At 39.7% G+C, this 18475-nt stretch overlaps 1 protein-coding gene across 1 annotated transcript in view; it reads left to right on the top strand.

The window, feature by feature from the left end:
• The window catches only part of vwa11 (von Willebrand factor A domain containing 11), a 29388-nt gene extending 13823 nt beyond the window's left edge, over positions 1 to 15565 (top strand). Inside the window, exons 2-19 of the mRNA XM_063475500.1 lie at positions 725 to 756; positions 3055 to 3245; positions 3927 to 4063; positions 4165 to 4309; positions 4444 to 4537; positions 4903 to 5037; positions 10841 to 11027; positions 11146 to 11315; positions 11525 to 11637; positions 11760 to 11876; positions 11975 to 12148; positions 12278 to 12410; positions 12579 to 12731; positions 12868 to 12960; positions 13369 to 13640; positions 13821 to 13954; positions 14329 to 14488; positions 14630 to 15565. Coding sequence (XP_063331570.1) covers positions 3063 to 3245; positions 3927 to 4063; positions 4165 to 4309; positions 4444 to 4537; positions 4903 to 5037; positions 10841 to 11027; positions 11146 to 11315; positions 11525 to 11637; positions 11760 to 11876; positions 11975 to 12148; positions 12278 to 12410; positions 12579 to 12731; positions 12868 to 12960; positions 13369 to 13640; positions 13821 to 13954; positions 14329 to 14488; positions 14630 to 15010 — 2781 coding nt within the window. The 5' untranslated portion in view covers positions 725 to 756; positions 3055 to 3062 and the 3' untranslated portion in view covers positions 15011 to 15565. The remainder of the gene's footprint in view (positions 1 to 724; positions 757 to 3054; positions 3246 to 3926; positions 4064 to 4164; positions 4310 to 4443; positions 4538 to 4902; positions 5038 to 10840; positions 11028 to 11145; positions 11316 to 11524; positions 11638 to 11759; positions 11877 to 11974; positions 12149 to 12277; positions 12411 to 12578; positions 12732 to 12867; positions 12961 to 13368; positions 13641 to 13820; positions 13955 to 14328; positions 14489 to 14629) is intronic.
• The last annotated feature ends 2910 nt before the right edge of the window (positions 15566 to 18475 follow it).

The raw sequence follows: 18475 nt of genomic DNA, 5'->3' as shown, positions 1-18475 counted from the left end.
ACCTCGAGGTCAACAAAAAGCAACATGGTTTGCAAAAAGTGTAGAAGTAAACGTCAGGCCACCAAATCACCACTGGGCTGTGCCTAGAAATTCTTCTTCATATAAGTTATGAACAACATGAGGAAGGGATGACTGCTTTCAAATGCAAAAAGGTAAAACCTTTACTAGAGTGCCTGCAACTTCAGGCTTGCAAAATGGCTCAAATTACAGTTCAGCAGTGACCCAAAGCAGTCAGACGAGATAGAGCATAATTTTTCTGTATGTTATGTCCTCTCTTTTCTGTGGCTGGCTCACAGCCTAACAATATCACAAGGAAGTACACTACCTCTGCTTAAGCATAAAAGACCATGGGGTGGGCTGGATTTGAAGATGGTAGTTTAGAAACACCTCCCATTCACTCCGAAGCATTTTGAAATGATCTGCCAAAAAGTGTTCAGACTAACTCTTTCTAACGAAGAGTAATTCAGACTAATCCTGTCTGCCCCTGCCTCCACCTTTTGTGCCTTTGCATTGAGCACACAGAAATGAATTCAGTAAACACTGTTTTTGCTTTTTAGCACAGTAAGAAAAGAAGAATATGGCATTTTCTTGCCACTTTGTTAAGGTTTTCTGCATGACTAAGACTGCCATTTCTCCTTCCACTCCCTTTTTTGACTCATAAAGTCAGGTTGGTGAGAACATGACTTTCATGTTTTTCTTGTTTTTGTTTTCTTGGCCTCTTTAGGTTCTCCCACTGGCTTAGAACAGGAGGATAAAGTAAGTAGGATTTAGTTGGTTGATATGTGTAACCACACCTCTTGTTGCCACTTATCTGCTGGAGGTTTCTGCCTATTCAAAGGGATTTTTCTTTCCACTGTCACAAAATTGTGCTGTTGTGATTTCGTGCTATATAAATAAAATTGAGTTGAAATGAATTGAACTGAGTGGAAATAAACTGAATATTGCTTTATCACACAAAACCCTATCACACAAAATTTTGCTTGTCCAGGGGCTGGTCTTATGGGCGGGAGTCAAAGCAGAGACCTCTTCTGCCTCACTGCCTCTTGTTCTTCTTGGGAGACATTAAGGCTTCGCCAAATTATCCATTATTTGAGCATTTGCACAACTAACAAATGTTTGATGATATTTATGAATATGTTGTAATGACAGTACTTTAAAAATAAAATATGCATAAACCTTTTTGGCAACATAGCGAAATGGCCCATTGAGTAACCCTGACCATTTTCAGTAAAATAAAAGATGAGTACATGCTGCGCATAAAGGTAATAAAATATTTATTTCTCATTTTATAAACTAAAATTGTCACTTATGTTGCCATGAATTTCAGTTGATTTACTATGCATGACACAGGTTCTAGAAAGGAGAAAATGCTTTGGGAAGATTTTATCAGGGTGACATGAATTAAATGGAAAATGGATATAAGGCAAGGCAAGGCAAGTTTATTTATATAGCACAATTCAACAACAAGGTGATTCAAAGTGCTTTACAGAGACATTAAAAACAAAAACAAATAAAAAGCATGATTTAAAATTGATTAAGACAAGCAAACAAACAAACAAACAAAACAGTATATAAAATCAAAAATCAAAACAGTAGATAAAATCAGAACAGTAGATAAAATCAGAACAGTAGATAAAATCAGTAGTTACAATGTAAGTTTTGAAATTTAAGCTTAAAAGTGTGGATTTGGTGCTTTATTCAAAAGCAGCTGAGAACAGGTGAGTCTTCAACCTGGATTTAAATAAACTGAGTGTTTCAGCTGATCTGAGGCTTTCTGGGAGTTTGTTCCAGATATATGGAGCATAAAAGCTGAATGCAGCTTCTCCGTGTCTGGTTCTGACTCTGGGAACTGATAAAAAACCGGATCCAGATGACCTGAGGGATCTGGAAGGTTCATACTGGGAAAGAAGAAAATTTAAATCCAAAAACAATGTTGTGTTTGTATTAGTACCTAAAACTGACCTCATAAAGTAAATGCAGGTCAAAAATAATCTCCATTGGAGTTATTATACTTGTCCATAAAGACATACTGAGATAATTGAACTATTTGCCGTATCGTTCAATTGCCCAACCTTTATTTGAACCTTGCAGGCAAACCTTTTTGTTATAATGTGGTAATCACTTGCTAATCAACCAGTGTGTATTTTATAGCTTCAAGGTTTATATTTCATTTTAGTCTGGCAAGTATTACAGTAAAAAAAAAAGTGTTCCTCAAGGTGTGGCCGAATGGATTTATTGTGGTGATGCACGCTTTAAAAAATATATTGCCTTCCAGTTAACTTAGATTACAGCTCTTTATGTCATGTTCAGGTCCCCTCCCTTAGTTCAGTATATATTCAGTGACAGGGCAGCACACTTTAAAGCCCACTGGAGTCGTCATAGGTTGGAAACATCAAGGTATGATTGTATTTTATAGTTTAAGTTAATTTATGTAACTGAAATTACATTTTCTCCCATTATTGCATGTACGGTAGCTTTTAAATTATGTTTTCTTTAACTTAATTTGAAAATGTTCATTATTTTTCATTGTCTTTTTATTCATTACTACATAATAACTTTTACTCTGAAATCTGTGTAAATATAAATCATAGGATGAAAAAGGGCAACTAAAGTGGAGTTTTATTGTCAACCCAACAATATACACTCAAGTATACAGTGGGATGAAATATCGTCCTCTGGATCAAAGGTGCAAACTGTAAAAATTAAAATTAAAATTAAAATACACATATATACAACTATAAAGAAATAAGATAAAATAAGAACAGTATTGTTCTTGAATGTAACACATTGGAAACATCTGCATATTGTTTGTAAAGTAGAGTTTTTGTTAAAGATTCCAATGATTATTTCAATTATTAACATATTTTATTAAAATAAAAACCTTTTAAAATCCTTATAAATGATTGAACCTGTTCTGAAAAAAAAACTACTTAATTATTTACTTTGTAATTTTCTCAAACCACACAGTTTAGTGTGTTTGCAGTATTCTAATCATAATTAACTGAATCAGCTAAATTAACAAATGCTGTTCCTTTTTTTCTTTCTTTAAAATAGATTTTGTCATGAATTCATTGCTGGTCATAGCGCTGCTGCCTTTGGCTCTTTTAGGGCCAGGTATGGCCTTTGTCTCTATTGGGGGTGGAGCATCCACTCATGTCAGCATTACAGGAACGGCTCTATTGCAGAAAGTGCAAGAGACGTGTCGGGCGGTGGCTGAGAAAAATGGTTATGAGTTCAACCCCACGGTAGGTATACAAAATGTACAAAATAGCATAAACTTAGTCGCCTGCCACAGTTAAAAACACTAACAAAGACTTTAACTGATGCCATAATACTAAGTGCAATATTCCTTTCTGGCATCGTTGTATTTTTACTCAGTTGTATACAGCATTTGTATATTTTATTTTTATCCTATTGTATATTTTATTCTACTGTATATAGTATTTTATTTTATTCTATTCTGTACAGTTGTGTACAGTATTTATTCTTATTATATTCTAAGTTTTGCTTCAGAACTTTTGCACTGTCCACTTCCTGCTGTGACAAAACAAATTTCCCACATGTGGGACTAATAAAGGTCATCTTATCTTATCTTATCTTATCTTATCTTATCTTATCTTATCTTATCTTAAATAGAAAGTCAGATCCATTTTAATGTGGATGTTTGTCTGGATAGGCTTTAAAAGGAAAAAAGAAACCCACAGAATAAATGTACCCATTTATTGTCCTTGTTATGATTGTATTAAACTTAATACCAAGGCTTGTGTGTGTGTGTGTGTGTTTAATAGAACTTATAGGCTTTTTAACAATTTGAGCTTGCTTTTTCTGACAAATGCAGTTCCCCTCATAAAGTAAAATGTATTTTGTACTCACCTGTTCATTTTTAACAGGAATATTTTTTTGAACTTCTTAACTTTACCCTTTAGGGTTCCTCTCCTGAAGAGCTGGTGCAAGCCTGTCTAGGTCCCACAGCAACAGGAGAGGTGTCTGGTGCCAAATTTCATTCTGCTCTTCAAGAGATCTACACCCAGAATGGGTTGGTAGACCGCAACTTTGTCAACAGGTAAAGCAAAATTGTGAAATAAAAACCTATGGAATAATTAAATTACATTATTACAAATGGTAAGGTAAGGATCTCACTTATATGTTAAAAAAATCTTTTAGTGCTCCACATCACTTCAACTCTGAGGCTTTCTTGGAGGGGCGGAGCCTAATCACACAGGGCATGGTGACCATTAAAGCTAACATTCACAATGAGAACTTTCAGGCTGCAAGGACAACACTGGGTAGAGTCCTTCACACACTACAGGTAAGTGGGGTGCAACAAAACACCAGAGCATAAAATAATTAACTTAAAAAGGTATTGGAGCAGCCATACAATCAGAAATTTAAGTATGGAGGTTATATGAGGTTTGTATAACATGTGTTTCTCTGCACTCTCAGGACTTTTACAGTCACAGTAACTGGGTTGAGCTGGGGTACACAAAGCCATATAGCAACCTCATAAACCCAGGCCTCCCTCTGGATAACCTGGCAGGCAAGTGTGTATTATCACCATCCATCATGAACCCAACCCATTCCCTTGGGATGGGTAAAGTGCCATAAAAACATAATATCCATGCATTTTTGTTTCCGTGAGAGAATATGTATAGACCAAATAGCAGAGACTGAAGTCTTGTTAAGGATGTGACAGGGGCTGATTATCATTGGCTGGTCATTATGTTTCATTTTCAGACCACTGCATTCATAAAACAACTCCAAACAGTGTACATAAATAATAAATTAAAGAGATGAGTTGCTTAGAGTCTCACTAGTTGTTAAAAGATACCTGGATATTTATCAAGCAATCGTCTCCTACAGTAATCCTGTTTTGTTTGTGTGTGTGTCTATGTGTGTGTGTAGATGTGAACACCCCCACCTGCAGTGACTGTGCCAGTGCCAGTGGAACATGCCCCAATCAGCTGCTCCCCAACATCCTAAAAGACAAGAAACTCACATCTGGCTATATGGGAGTCGTTTCATCTGACAAGCCTAAAGGTATCATTTCACACACGTACATAAATTACATTCAAGTTGAGAAGGCAGTGCGTACTCGAAGCAGTTAACACTACAATCTGAGCATTTTGCAGATGCCCAAACAATGTCTACAATGCCTGTGTAGGTTCTCAGTCATCAAGGCCATTGTACTGCTCTCCTTGCGTGTGTGCAAGCGTGCGTAGGTACACAATTCAGCAGCCAGCCAAACTCCATTCAAAAGAATACGGGAGTCAGGATATAGCGTCCAAGCTCCAGGTGCTTTATTTTACATTGCACCGCCATACACCATTGAATCAGAGTGAAACTAAAACAAAACAAGAATACAACAGTAAGGTGATTAACACACTGATATTACAAATTCCCTTATGTACTCTACAGCAAGTCAAGGCTAGCAACAAAAGACAAAGACATATCCATGTAATAGGTCTTCCTATGTATACATGACATGAGATTAGCTTAGCAATATAATTATACACAAAGTTAGGCTTTAGAACACAAAACTATCAAAATGTTACTAAAATATGGTCTATACTCTTAAGTCAACAAGTACTTACAGATGATGCTTTCGAAGGCATAAACAAGAAAGAAGATTGCAGCGGATAACTACAGGAACACTTCAGCACATGTGAACCTGCTTACCCCAACTAACATGGCTGACTTCCTGTTCTGGGTCAAAGTGCATGTCACATTAACAACGATTTACAAGGCCCAGTAGGGGGCACTAAACTCAAGGCAGAACACTCCCCGCCTGGTATCTGTAAGACGCCACAAATTAGTCTGTAACTAAAAAGAGAACTTTTTTCCTATAACATTACTTTTTCATGAGAAGAATGACCTCAGAGACAGGCCTGAGGAACATTTTTATTGATCATTGTTTGGTGACCTTGAGCGCCACTTTGCGAACTCTTCCATCACTGCTGGGAAAGGTGTCTGTAACAAGTGCCATAGGCCAGTCATTGCGGGCTGCCTCATTATCCTTTAGTAGGACAACATCGGCCTTCTCAATGTTAGGGCATGACTTCAACCATTTCTGACGAGCTTGGAGTGTGTGTAGATACTCTGTTTTCCAGCGTCTCCAGAAGTGGTTTGCTAGCTGCTGGACTTGCTGCCATTTCTGCTTGTAGAGATCCTTCTCTGTAAACTTCCCAGGTGGAGGTGGTACGCTTGCCTTTTGAGTAAGGAGCATAGCTGGGCTAAGTATTTCAGGTGAGTCTGCATCTGAAGAGACAGGAACTATAGGCCTGGAGTTAATAATAGCCGTTACTTCTGCCATTAAAGTGCACAGTACTTCGTGAGTGAGATGGGAACAATCTGTGCGCATTAGCATAGAGTCCAAGATCCTCCTTGCAACTCATGCGCTCCCATGCGCCCCCCATATGTGAGGAGTGTGGAAGGTTGAACTCCCATGTACAACCATGATTGTTCACATATCTCTGTACTTTTGAGTCTTTTACTGTTTTGTGGTACCCAAGTTTGTTGCAGGCACCAACAAAATTAGTCCCACAGTCAGAGTGTAGTTGTTTACATGAGCCCCGGATAGCAAAGAATCTTCGGAGACAGTTAATGAAGGATGAAGTATCCATGGACTCAATCACTTCAATGTGAACAGCACGAGTACTTAGACAAGTAAATAACACCGCCCAGTGCTTATTGTAGGCCAGTCCTCCTCTTGTGCGCCTTGCAACTACATTCCAAGGCCCAAAGACATCCAGACCTGTGTAAGTGAAGGGGGGAGAAGTACTAAGTCGTTCCTCTGGCAAATGGGACATCTTCTGGCTCTTAGTCCTGCCTCGCAGCTTCCGACAAATGACACATCCATGAAGAACACTGCCTATGCATCTTTTGCCACCTATCAGCCATATTCCAGCTGCTCGAATCACGCCCTCTGTGAAGACATGGCCTTGGTGTTCCACTTGTTCATGGTAGTGTCGTATGAGCAATGTAGAGACATGATGTTTGCCAGGCATAATGACTGGGTGCTTCTCCTGATTGATGAGATCAGCTAGTTTTAGCCTGCCGCCAACTCGAAGCAGACCATCTGCGTCTATGAATGGATTCAGCTTTGCCAATAGGCTTTTCTGGCTGATATTGCCTTTCTTGGAGACAGTGTCTAACTCCTCAGAGAAACTAGCTGCCTGCACAGAGCGAATAATAACACTCCTTGCCTTGGACAATTCACTGACAGTATGTGGCTTTGAACACTGATGCCATCCTTTGCATTCATTGTTGCTTTGGGTCATGGACTGAAAAGAATGTGCAATGTGAATAAGTTTGGCAACTGCTCTCTGCAAAGAGTTCCATGAAGAAAATTTCTCAAACCTTTCTGGGGTGAGTTTCTTCTCCTCTTTCTTACTGGCACAGCAAGTGACTTGTGGCCGGATCTCTTTATCCGAGTCTGGGTCAACAAGACTGAAGGTCTCTTGCTGCTCAGCAGAATTTTTGTGTTGTTCATATAAGAACGCTGGTCCAGTCAGCCAGTTCGTATTAGTGAGCTGAGAGGCTTGGATTGATCTTGAAGCATGATCTGCTGGATTATGTTCTGTGGGCACATATCGCCACTGTTCTGGCTGTGTCGATTGTCGAATTCGTTGAACTCGGTTGTGAACATACACATAAAAGCGTTTCGACTCATTATAGATATATCCAAGCACCACTTAGCTATCACAAAAGAAGGTGACTGCATCAACCTCCAAGTCCAACTCCTGGACAATAAGTTCAGCCATTTCCACCGCTAGCACTGCCGCACAGAGTTCTAATCTGGGTATGGTGGGCTCACTTAATGGTGCCAGTTTGGCCTTCCCTAGAACAAAGCCAATGTTTATCTGTCCTTCGTCATCAGTTGTTTTGAGGTATGCTACAGCACCGATGGCTTTGGTTGAAGCATCTGAGAAAATGCATATTTCTTTTTTCTTGGCCTTTGAAGGAGACTGGACTGTGTAAGCTCGAGGAATACGCAGCTGTTGAAGGTCTTGTAGTGAGTCCCTCCATGCTTCCCATTCACTGTATTTCTCTAATAGGAGTGACTCATCCCAGTCGCTTACTGAAGTGGATAGTTCTCTTAGTAGAAACTTTCCTTGAATGGTGATAGGGGCTACAAACCCAAGAGGATCGAAGAGGCTATTTACTGTGGATAAAGCCCCACGTCGTGTGAAAGGTTTCTGGTTGGTCGATGCTTGAAAAGTGAATGTATCTGTAGCCACTTCCCAGCTCAAACCAAGACTGCGCTGTGTAGGAATAGGTTCTGCTATAGGAATAGGTGGACTCTAAGAAGATCTCTGCCAAGCAAAAGTAGAATGAGAGCGTCCCCATCTATAGCTGGGATTTCAGCAGCAATTCTCTTGAGATGAGGATGGTGGAAAGCGGCCTCGGGTGTTGGGATTTCCTCACGATTGTCTGGAATGTCATTGCATTCAAGCAGTGTTGGCAGTGTGAGGCTGATACCACCATTAAGTGCCTCAATCTGATAGCCATTGGCTCTTCTTCCAGAACTCTCTCTAATGCCAGCACATGTCTTCAAGGTGTAGGGGAATGCCTCACCATGAATGTTGAACAGGTCGAAGAATTCTGTCCTTGCTAATGATCTGTTACTCTGGTCGTCGAGCATAGCGTACGTCATAACGGCATTTTCTTGCTGACCTTTTGGATAGACCTTGACGAGACATATTTTAGAGCAGGACTTTGCTGTAATGTTGCTACCACAAACATCAGTGCACAGGGAGCTCACAGCAGGCGATGATAAGGCATCCTGTTTTCCTTCCTCCCCGCCGTCCTCTGCTGGAGTGTCTAAGGACTTGGTTATCCATGGTGATGGACCAGGATGTAATGCGGTAATGTGGCTGTCGCTGTTGCACTCATCACATTTTAATGCAGCTTTGCAGATGCGGGCAAGATGTGTGGATGATGAGCAGCATCTGAAACAAATCCCTTGCTCTTTTAAGTAGGCTTTCTGTTCCTCAATAGTTTTCAATCTAAAGCTGTGGCATTTCCTCAGTGGGTGAGGCTTGTTATGGATGGGACAATATTTATCTGGTTCATCTTTAGCTGTTACCTTCGGATCTACAGCTGAAGAGACATTAGTCTTTTGCACTAAAACTGGTTTCCTGAATGTTGAAGGCTTTAAGAAAGGCCTCTCTAGCTTGGCAGAATAGTTGCTTGGAAGTGCAAAGCTGGGATCATTCCTTGTCGTGATCAGCCATGATGATTGAGAACATCTAAGAAGCTTGGAAAGAACATGATTGGACTTCTTTAAATTTCCTGAACAAGTTTCACCTCTCACCCAAGGGCTTCAGTTTTCAAGTTTTCAGATTTTACTTACTGTAGCTTAAAATGTTAAATGAACTTCTTATATAGTTCTTATTCTACCTGAGCACTCACGCTTTATACAACATGTCTCATTCACCAATTCATATCCATTCATACAAACACTATTTTTGCAATGCTTAAGGGCTTTTTATCTAATATTCACACACACGCACACTCCCACGGACATTTAAATCTAGTTATGCTAATATTATTTATATTTTCCGTTTAACCTGTGCTTTTACATAATGCTCTACTTCTCAATGAAAATAATAAACAGAATACAGTGTTCCCTCGTTTATTGTGGGAGTCACGTTCTAAAAATAACTCACGAAAAGTGAAATCCACGAAGTAGCCAGCTTTATTTTTCACAATTATTCTAGATGTTTTAAGGCTGTAAAACCCCTCACTACATACTTTATACACTTTTCTCAGACAGGCATGAACATTTTCACACTTTTCTCTCCTGTTTAAAGACTCTCAAAGTTCAAACCTTCGTAGAAAAATAGGTCCAGTATTACAGAATGAAGCCTAAGATCAAACCCTGTTTTCAGGTCCAGAACATGGGAATAGAGCAGCTGCCAGAGAATTCAACATTAATGAATCAGTGGTACGGAAGTAGAGGAAGCAAGAAGAATGAGTTGAGTAAAGTTTGACTCATCTGACTGTTTTGTTTTGCTTAATGCGCCTTATAATCAGGTGCGCCTTATGGTCCGAAAAATACGGTAACTTATACCTTCCTTTAGCATGTCCAGAGGTCCAACTTTTTGTGCGATGGTTAGCATCTTTCTCTCCCTTTTGGGTGCTACCACAGGAGTCTTTGATGGTGCAAAACGTTTCGTCGACATTGTTGTGTTTGTTTGGGAGAAAACTTACAAACATACAGTACAGCACTTCAGAGTCGCACTGCTAGCGATCGAAGATTTAAGTAAATTTGACAAGCTGAACACATTCTGTACTGTACAGGAGACACGGCATGCAGAACACAATGCGCTGTTAAAAAAAGAAAAAGAAAAGAAAACATGCAAAATTGCACCAAAAAAATCAGCGAAACAGTGAGGCCGCGAAAAGTGAACCGTGTTATAGCGAGGGACCACTGTATGTCAGTGAGCTTTAGATGTACTAACAGGATAGACTCTTTTTTTTTTTTTTACTTCAGTAGTGCCATGTTTATGGTGAGCTAAGCTAACTTGCTTCTGTCTGTGACTTTGTATTTATCAGACATGTATGACAGTTTTCTGTGCCACTGATAAAACCTGAACTGAACCAAACTGATAAAACCTGAACTGAACCAAACTAACACACACATCAGTTTGATTGCACAATTTTTTTCATAAAATTTTTTACTATTATTACATGCTTTTAGGGTTTTTTAGGAGTACTTAAACACACATGCAAGATCAGAAACATAATTAAGCTGTTGCTGGAATTTAAATGGGGACATCTCCTATCTACCCGTATATCTAATCAAGATATGGGTACAACGATCTCTTCCTTCTGTAAGGTAAATGCAGCCATGGAGGTGCAGCTGATCATACTAGCACAATTGATCCTCGAGGAGGCATCAGCAAAGATGAGCGTCGTCAAGACAACTTGGCTTTTTACAACGCTGCTGTGCAGGCAGCAACAGACGCCAGTCTTGAGTTATTGCAGGACCTTCGCTTAGCTGTAGGAGACGATGACTTTTTGAGGTACTATAATGACACATGAACAAAGTATTTCAGAGTATACTATGAAGTATGAAGTATTTTACTTCAGTATTTCAGTACTCTGGGATTCAAATGAAAACTGAATTTTCTTTTCTCACAGAATGATGGGGATTGCTCGCTCATCTGTCTTGTGCTTCGTAATTGACACGACTGGGAGTATGTCAGATGACATTGAAGAAGCAAGATCAGTTGTTTATCAAATCATTGACAAATACAGAGGAACACAAGACGAGCCCTCCGAGTACATCCTGGTGCCTTTCAATGACCCTGGTATGAACTCCTCTATCCCGTTAATGATATTAGCATTTACTGGTATTTAAACTACCTGTACTAGTTGTATTTAATTTCTGTTTTATGAAACATAAAGTGCATTTGTGGTGCAAATCTGCATATTGTCCCAATGTGCTTGTAGACAACCGGCTATATTTAGTCCTGAGGTCAGTCTACATGGTTAGCTCTTTTTTTATTCTTGTATGTAGAGTTTGGACCTATGATCAGGACAACACACGCGGATAAGATGAAAGAAGAAATCTCGAAGCTTAAAGCAAGTGGTGGAGGTGATGACCCTGAGATGTGCCTGTCAGGGCTTCAGGTACTACAATCAGTTGTGACATTTTCACTTGTAACTGGGATTTTGGTTAATCAGACAAAAACATTTCAGAAAGATGAAAATGTGGATGCATCGAAGATTTTATGTATACTTTATTTCTCCAGCTTGCTCTGACAGGTGCTCCTTCCTCTTCTGACATCTATGTTTTCACTGATGCTTTAGCAAAAGACATTGAGCTCAAAGACACTATCGATGCTCTCATTAGTAGCACTAAGTCAAAGGTAAATGCAGAATGACGCTTCATGATAATCAGTATTCATTAAGCCTACTTAGGCATGGCAGCTGCGGGTATAACTGTGACATTAACTGATCTCCACAGGTGTCGTTCTTCATTACTGCACCATTTAGCAGACGCCGTCGTTCCCTCAGAGCTGCTTCCTTTGACGACTACAAAGACATAGCTCTGCTCTCTGGAGGCCAGGCCATCCAGGTTTCCAAATCAGAGCTTTCTCAAGCCACAGATATTATCCTTGACACCTCAACTTCAGCTCTGGTATGAGTCTACAGTTCAGTAAATATAATGAGACTTGTATAAGGTCTTATATGACTGGACTATTGTTTGAAGAATAGAGATCGCTGAGTAAGTCGCTCATTTTTCCCCCCTTTCCCTCAATTCTGTCAGGTGACAGTTCTTCAGCGAGCAAGAAATCCTGGAACGCAAGAGACCTTCCCCTTCACACTGGATGAGTCATTGAAAAACATCACTATCTACATCACAGGAAGATCCATTACTTTCACGCTGACAAACCCTGCTGGTACCTCTCATTTCCAAACATTTCCGTGCTTCACACAACCAATCCAAAACAATTCAAATTTCAACAATAAAAATAAAAATGTAAATAGAAGAATATAAAGTTTTCATTGTTGTTGCAAATGTAATTGCAAATTACCCATTAGTGATAATGGATGTTAAACGTTTTCAGGTGTAACCCAGAGTCAAAGTGAGGCCAGTGGTAAACTGGGCACCATTCAGACTGTGGGCAACTTGCACAGGATTCGCCTCAACTCTGAGAAGCAGGCAGGAACCTGGCAGATCAACATCAACTCCAACCAACCCTACACACTCAAAATCACAGGTAGAATCGGGTATATGTTTATTTACTACAAGTCTTTATTATACAAGTGTCAGAAGTGATTCAGGTTCAATGAGTTTTTGCTGTGTATGTGCATTTCCTGTAAGTCTGTATTTACTGTAAGCACTTCCTTTTCCAGGCCAGAGTACAATTACCTTTATCTATGACTTTGTGGAAAGCTTTGCTGGACCTCACCCAGGTTACGCAGTGCTCAGTGGGCGTCCACAAGAAGGTACAGCACCTACAATAAAGCAGTTTTATTGTTTTACGGTTGAAGGTAACTTCATAAACCTGACCTTATTTTGCTTTAAGAGATTTATTTTCAGTAAAAAAACGTGCTCCACACCCACACCCCACCAATAGAGTAACGTTTGACATTTTAACAGCATTGCACATTAAGTATTTATATTACAACACAAGTAACAAGTGTAGTTAATTGATGTGAAGTTTCTGTATTACAAGAGCATCATCTAGTGGTGAAATGTGTGACTACGTCACCACTGGCACCTTGTTTAGCTCAACTAGACAGGATTTTTAAAGCTCTTGTAATAATATTTTATTTTTATCTTTAATATAATTTTGTTTTCCATTTGCTTTTCCTCACACTTTGATTCTTTTCCTCTTAAATCTGAAAATCCAGGCCAGTCAGCCACACTAATGCTGTCAGTTATGGGTAGAAGAGGTCCGTCTTCGATGACTGCTGAACAAGTTAGCCTGGCAAAAGTCTCAGGTCCTGAGAGTGTTAGCAACGGTGTACTAACTCAGATGGACAGTGGAGAAATTCTGGTGACTGTTAAGGCTGTCCCTGAAGGCGAGTTTGTGGTCGTTGTAAAAGGAACTGACAAAGTGTCCAACAGTCAATTTCAGAGGCAGTCAAACACCCAAATGTCTCTCTCCAAAGTGAAGATCCAGGTTTGTCTTTTCAATTTCCCCTTTAATGTAAATGTGTTTTGTTTGACTATAATATCAGATACAATGAGTCTAATTCGAATCAAATTCATTCCATAAATAGATACAGAATAATTAAGCATTCACAAGGTACAAGAACGATACCAGTCCTTTTAAGTTGTTGCTTCTCCTTGTCCACTCTAGGCTGTGGTGGACAGCAGTGTGGAGCCAGGACAGGCCTTTAAGCTTCCATTCAGTGTGATGACTCAGAGCTCTGGCGGAAAGTATTCCATCAGTGCCAGAAATGACAGAAAATTCCCCATGTCTTTCCCAAATGAGTAAGAGGTTCACTGCTAAAATAATACTTTAAATGTTAAATGTTGTAAAGACTGTCACTGATAGTCTGCTAATATCTATAGCATTTTTATATCTTTGAAGCTTAGTTAGCTTAACTTAGACCAAAACACATAAATTGGGTTCACAGTTAGCTTATGTCCTGTTTGAGTCTAATTTGTTGGGCCCTTAAAATTATAAAAGGGTGGAGTAACCTGTGTCATCCCAATAATCAGTTGGTATAGAAGGTAAGGGTAAGCAATAGCTGTTATTGCTCCACCCAAATGTGCTATACAGCATTAGGTTTCTGTCACTTCTTTAAGGCATATAACAAATGTAGCCCCTGTGGTATTAGTATATTTTACTCTTGTCTTGACAGACTCACCCTGGTAACTGGGCAATATGCCAATGCTACATTGACCATAACACCACCTGCCAGCACAGAGTCAGGCACTGATGTCACACTGACTATTGACGCAAAGTCATCCAATGGCGTTGACTCAAATTATGCTGTTTTGAGACTGTCTATTGTTACCAAGGTAAGTCAGTGAAATAAGCAAAAGTGCTTCTGAACATATCCACACAAATTGCTGATACAGACATGTCCTACTGATCAAAAGCTGAATGTTGACAGTCCTTTCACACATGTCAAACACATCTTTCTTCTTTTCTATGTCCAGATTACAGATTTTATTCAGCCATTATGTAAAGTGGTTAGCGTGCAGGCTAACAAATGCCCTCATGATCTGTCCCAGTGTGGACCTTTCCAGTGGGAGCTCTCAGCTAACATTACAGATGGAAACGGCACCGGGATAGAGAGCATTTCCCTCCATCAGGGTAATGGAACCCTCACATACACCTCACAGAGCGCTCCTATCATCGTGGCAAACTACAATGCCTCCTGCTGCTCACAGATTGTTGAAATAATAGCTGTAGATAAAGTTGGCAATGTGGGAAAATGCTACCAATCAATTGCTCGGTCAGGTGTCCCTCCTGCTCTAACTCTGTCGCTGCCACTGTGGATATGCCTGTTGGTATCTGCCTTCTTAGTAAGGCCTTGAAAGACTCAGGTTACATTATGCTAATCTTGTGTCTTTAATCTGCGCCAAATTTAAATCATTTAAAATAATGCGCTTCTGCTATAATGTCTATTTTGCTTACTGGTGTTCAGCTTAAATAAAGCTTCTCTCAGCTTTTCCCTTATTTAAAAGGGGCCACCATAACAGATAGCCACTTGGTGGATTTGGCACAGATTTATGTCAGATAACCTCCTTGAAACAACGTTTCCAGGTATTTGTTTCTCCTTCCAGTATGAAATGTTAACCACTGAACTTTGGAGACTACGGAAACTCAGTTTAAATAAAACACTGAAATAAAATTATAAATCTATACTTAACTTATGTGAAAATAAAAAGTCAGTTGTTTCTGAGTGTTAATAGGTGGGGATAGGTTAATTGAACAATAGGTATGATTTTTAGTCAGATTTAAAAACATCAGTGAAATATGCTTCACAATGCCTTACAGAAGTAATGCATCAGGTTATGACTGCTTGGGCTAAAAGCTGAAGACTGTACATTGTCCAAATAAATACAATAAACATGTGTTTCCAAAAATTACTGATTGGTGGTGTTTCTTTTTCATCTAAATAGTGCTACTTTCTTGGTTACTGAAATATTAGTGGTGGCCTAGTGCAGTCGGGGCGGCTATACGCTGGGGCAAGAGGGGGCAATGCCCCCTTAGCAAACGTCATGTCCCCTTAAGTCAAACTTTTAGAAGTTTAGAAAGAAAATAATAAATTACCCACAAACTAAATATGGACAAGATTTACTACAGTAGCTGAATAATCCGCTAGAAAATTCACAAATTAAATGATAGGTTTCACGTCTCATCTGCTCTTTGCCTCCGTGCACTCTTTGTGCGCAGGCTCACACAGCACTCGGCAGAGAACTCCCCCTCCCCCCAGCGAAACATCCATGCCGGGCATCTTGCCATTGCCTTCAAGTTGGACTCCAGTTTATAAAGAACCCATGTCAAAGTATTGTGATTAAGTTAAATCCAATTTATTAACCTACCTCTGAGACGAAGTGCAGCTGCAAAGAACGTACTTTCTCCCGTTTGGCAGAGCAGGCAATGAGGTGCGTTTAATGTCTCTCTGTTAATTTGAGTTTCCATGAAACCGCGATAAAAGGTATTTATGTTTTTTTTTTTTTTTTTTATTACTATGCCAACCCTTTTTAGTTTTGTAAGTATTGGCTATATTGAGAGGTTTTATTTTATTCTTACTTAATTTTACAAATGTATTTGAATAAGGCCCTCCAATTAAGATAGATTTTATATTGTTGATTTTAAAGATCTGAATGGATATTTTATTTTATTTTTTATTTCTACTTTTAAGTTTTATTTTTCAAGACTTTGTGAATTCTCTTTTTTATAACCGGGCCCAACCCTTTTAGTTTTGTTAATATTGGCAATAGTGTGAAGTGTTATTGCTGGTTTCAAATATATTCGATATAGGCTATCCAATTAAGTTAAATGTCATGTTTTTAGTTGTTAGAATCTGATGAGGAATATTTTATTTTATTTTTTGTTTTTTGCTTTTCTGTTTTCCCCCTGAGGGATTGCCACCTTAATGTTGTCAGGGGGTTTGCGTGCCTTAGTGACCATAAAAGCTTGACCAGCAGAAGCTCAGCCTTCAGCTGGGACACCCAAGTTGGTCCAGAGTAGGGTTGCCACGATTAGTCGACTATAAAAATCATCAACAACTAATTTCTTAGTCTGCACATCGTTTGAAGCTTTGTAAGATCCTGAAAGACGCAGGAATAAGTAGTAGGATTTAAGAGTGCAATAATGGACTAAAACAGAAGATGCAATGCATCTACAAGGATGCCAGTTGCCATTAAACGCCAAAGAAGAAGAAGCAGTCTCTGGTATCGTAGCTGTGTCCAAATTTAAGGGCCACATCCTATAGAGTCCGCATTTGTAGGCCGATTACGTTACAGTTACGTTACGTTATGATGCCTGTCCAAATTTGTAGAATCCTACAAATGCGGCCGACAAATGCGTCCTTCATTTCTCCTGATTTGAAGGATGGGTCGGGTGTATCCTTCGTGACCCAAAGTACCTTTAGCGTCAGCATGAGAAGTTAAGGGACGTGACAAATCGTCAGTATTTTACGCGTCGGGAGTGAGAACGGGTTGCGAATTCATAGCGTGGCCCAGTCAATTTCAGTTTCCAGTAATGGTGGCAGGTACTTAGTTTTAATATTACTCTTATTACTCTTTCTGGGTCACAAAATAAAGTTTTCAGATATTTTCTGGCAAGAATGTGGGTGTGTAAACTTTAAATATCTGCTCAATTTATCAAGACATCGCATATTTGCAAAAGTGCTCCGATGTTTTCAGAGACATCTGTTACCCACAAGCTCGATAGCTAGCCGGGGTTCAAGGCTAACTAGAGCTGACGAACAGCGAACTCCTGGCACATCGTTTTCAGACCCCCTGCGGTTTAACTCAGGTTAAACATGATATATAAGTCACTTAGATACCTTAAACATTTTATTGTTTGGCTTTTTTCAGTATTTTATTTGTTCCTGAGTAAATCTGTTTGGCTGAGATTAAAGTTATAGTTTTTACACAGCTGAATAAACATCAAGCAGAAAACTGATTAAACAGAAGTGTGAGATGGTCGAGAATTTACTCCAATGTCCTGTTATATTTTAGATAGCAAGGAGCAGACGGCTGAGTTTATTAAAATCCACCGAGACAGTCTGCAAATTTTCTTAAAGTTTAATAAACTATCATCTGCTCTTTATTTTTAGTTAGCATGTGCTAACCTTGAACACTTCAAGCTGTAAGCTAAATGGCCTGTATTTGTATAGCGCCTTACTTAGTCCCTACGGACCCCAAAGCGTTTTACACTACATTCAGTCATCCACCCATTCACACACTGGTGATGGCAAGCTACGTTGCAGCCACAGCTGCCCGGGGGGGCGCACTGACAGAGGTGAGGCTGCCAGACACTGGTGCCACCGGGCCCTCTGACCACCACCAGTAGGCAATGGGTGAAGTGTCTTGCTCAAGGACACAACGACCGAGACTGTCGGAGCTGGGGCTCAAACCGGCAACCTTCCAATTACAAGACAAACTGCCAACTATTGAGCCACGATCGTCCTAAGCTAATGATAGTTATATAAGAGCAGATGCATGCTGGTGCAATAAGCTGCACGTTTTATGTCCAATGGATGCATGATGTAATTAGTCGACTAATCGCAAAAATAATTGACTAGTCGACTATCAAAATAATCATTTGTGGCAGCCCTGATCCAGAGCACCCCACTCAACCCCCACACCTTTCTCGCCTCCATTGCCACTATGTGCCCCCTTTACATTTCTCTCTGCCCCCTCATATATGCCTGTCTAGAAACGGCCCTGAGTGCAGTGTGGACTTTTGAAAAATGGTGGTTATAATGTGAAGAACAAACAGTGCAAGATCTTTTGTGTATTACTCCCACTGGAGAATATTGGTTT

The sequence above is a fragment of the Pelmatolapia mariae genome, linkage group LG6 (assembly GCF_036321145.2).
Source record: "Pelmatolapia mariae isolate MD_Pm_ZW linkage group LG6, Pm_UMD_F_2, whole genome shotgun sequence".
NCBI classification, from domain to species: Eukaryota; Metazoa; Chordata; class Actinopteri; order Cichliformes; family Cichlidae; genus Pelmatolapia; species Pelmatolapia mariae.
The sequence above is the reverse complement of the archived record's forward strand: the minus strand, read 5'-3'. Positions and strand labels throughout refer to the sequence as shown.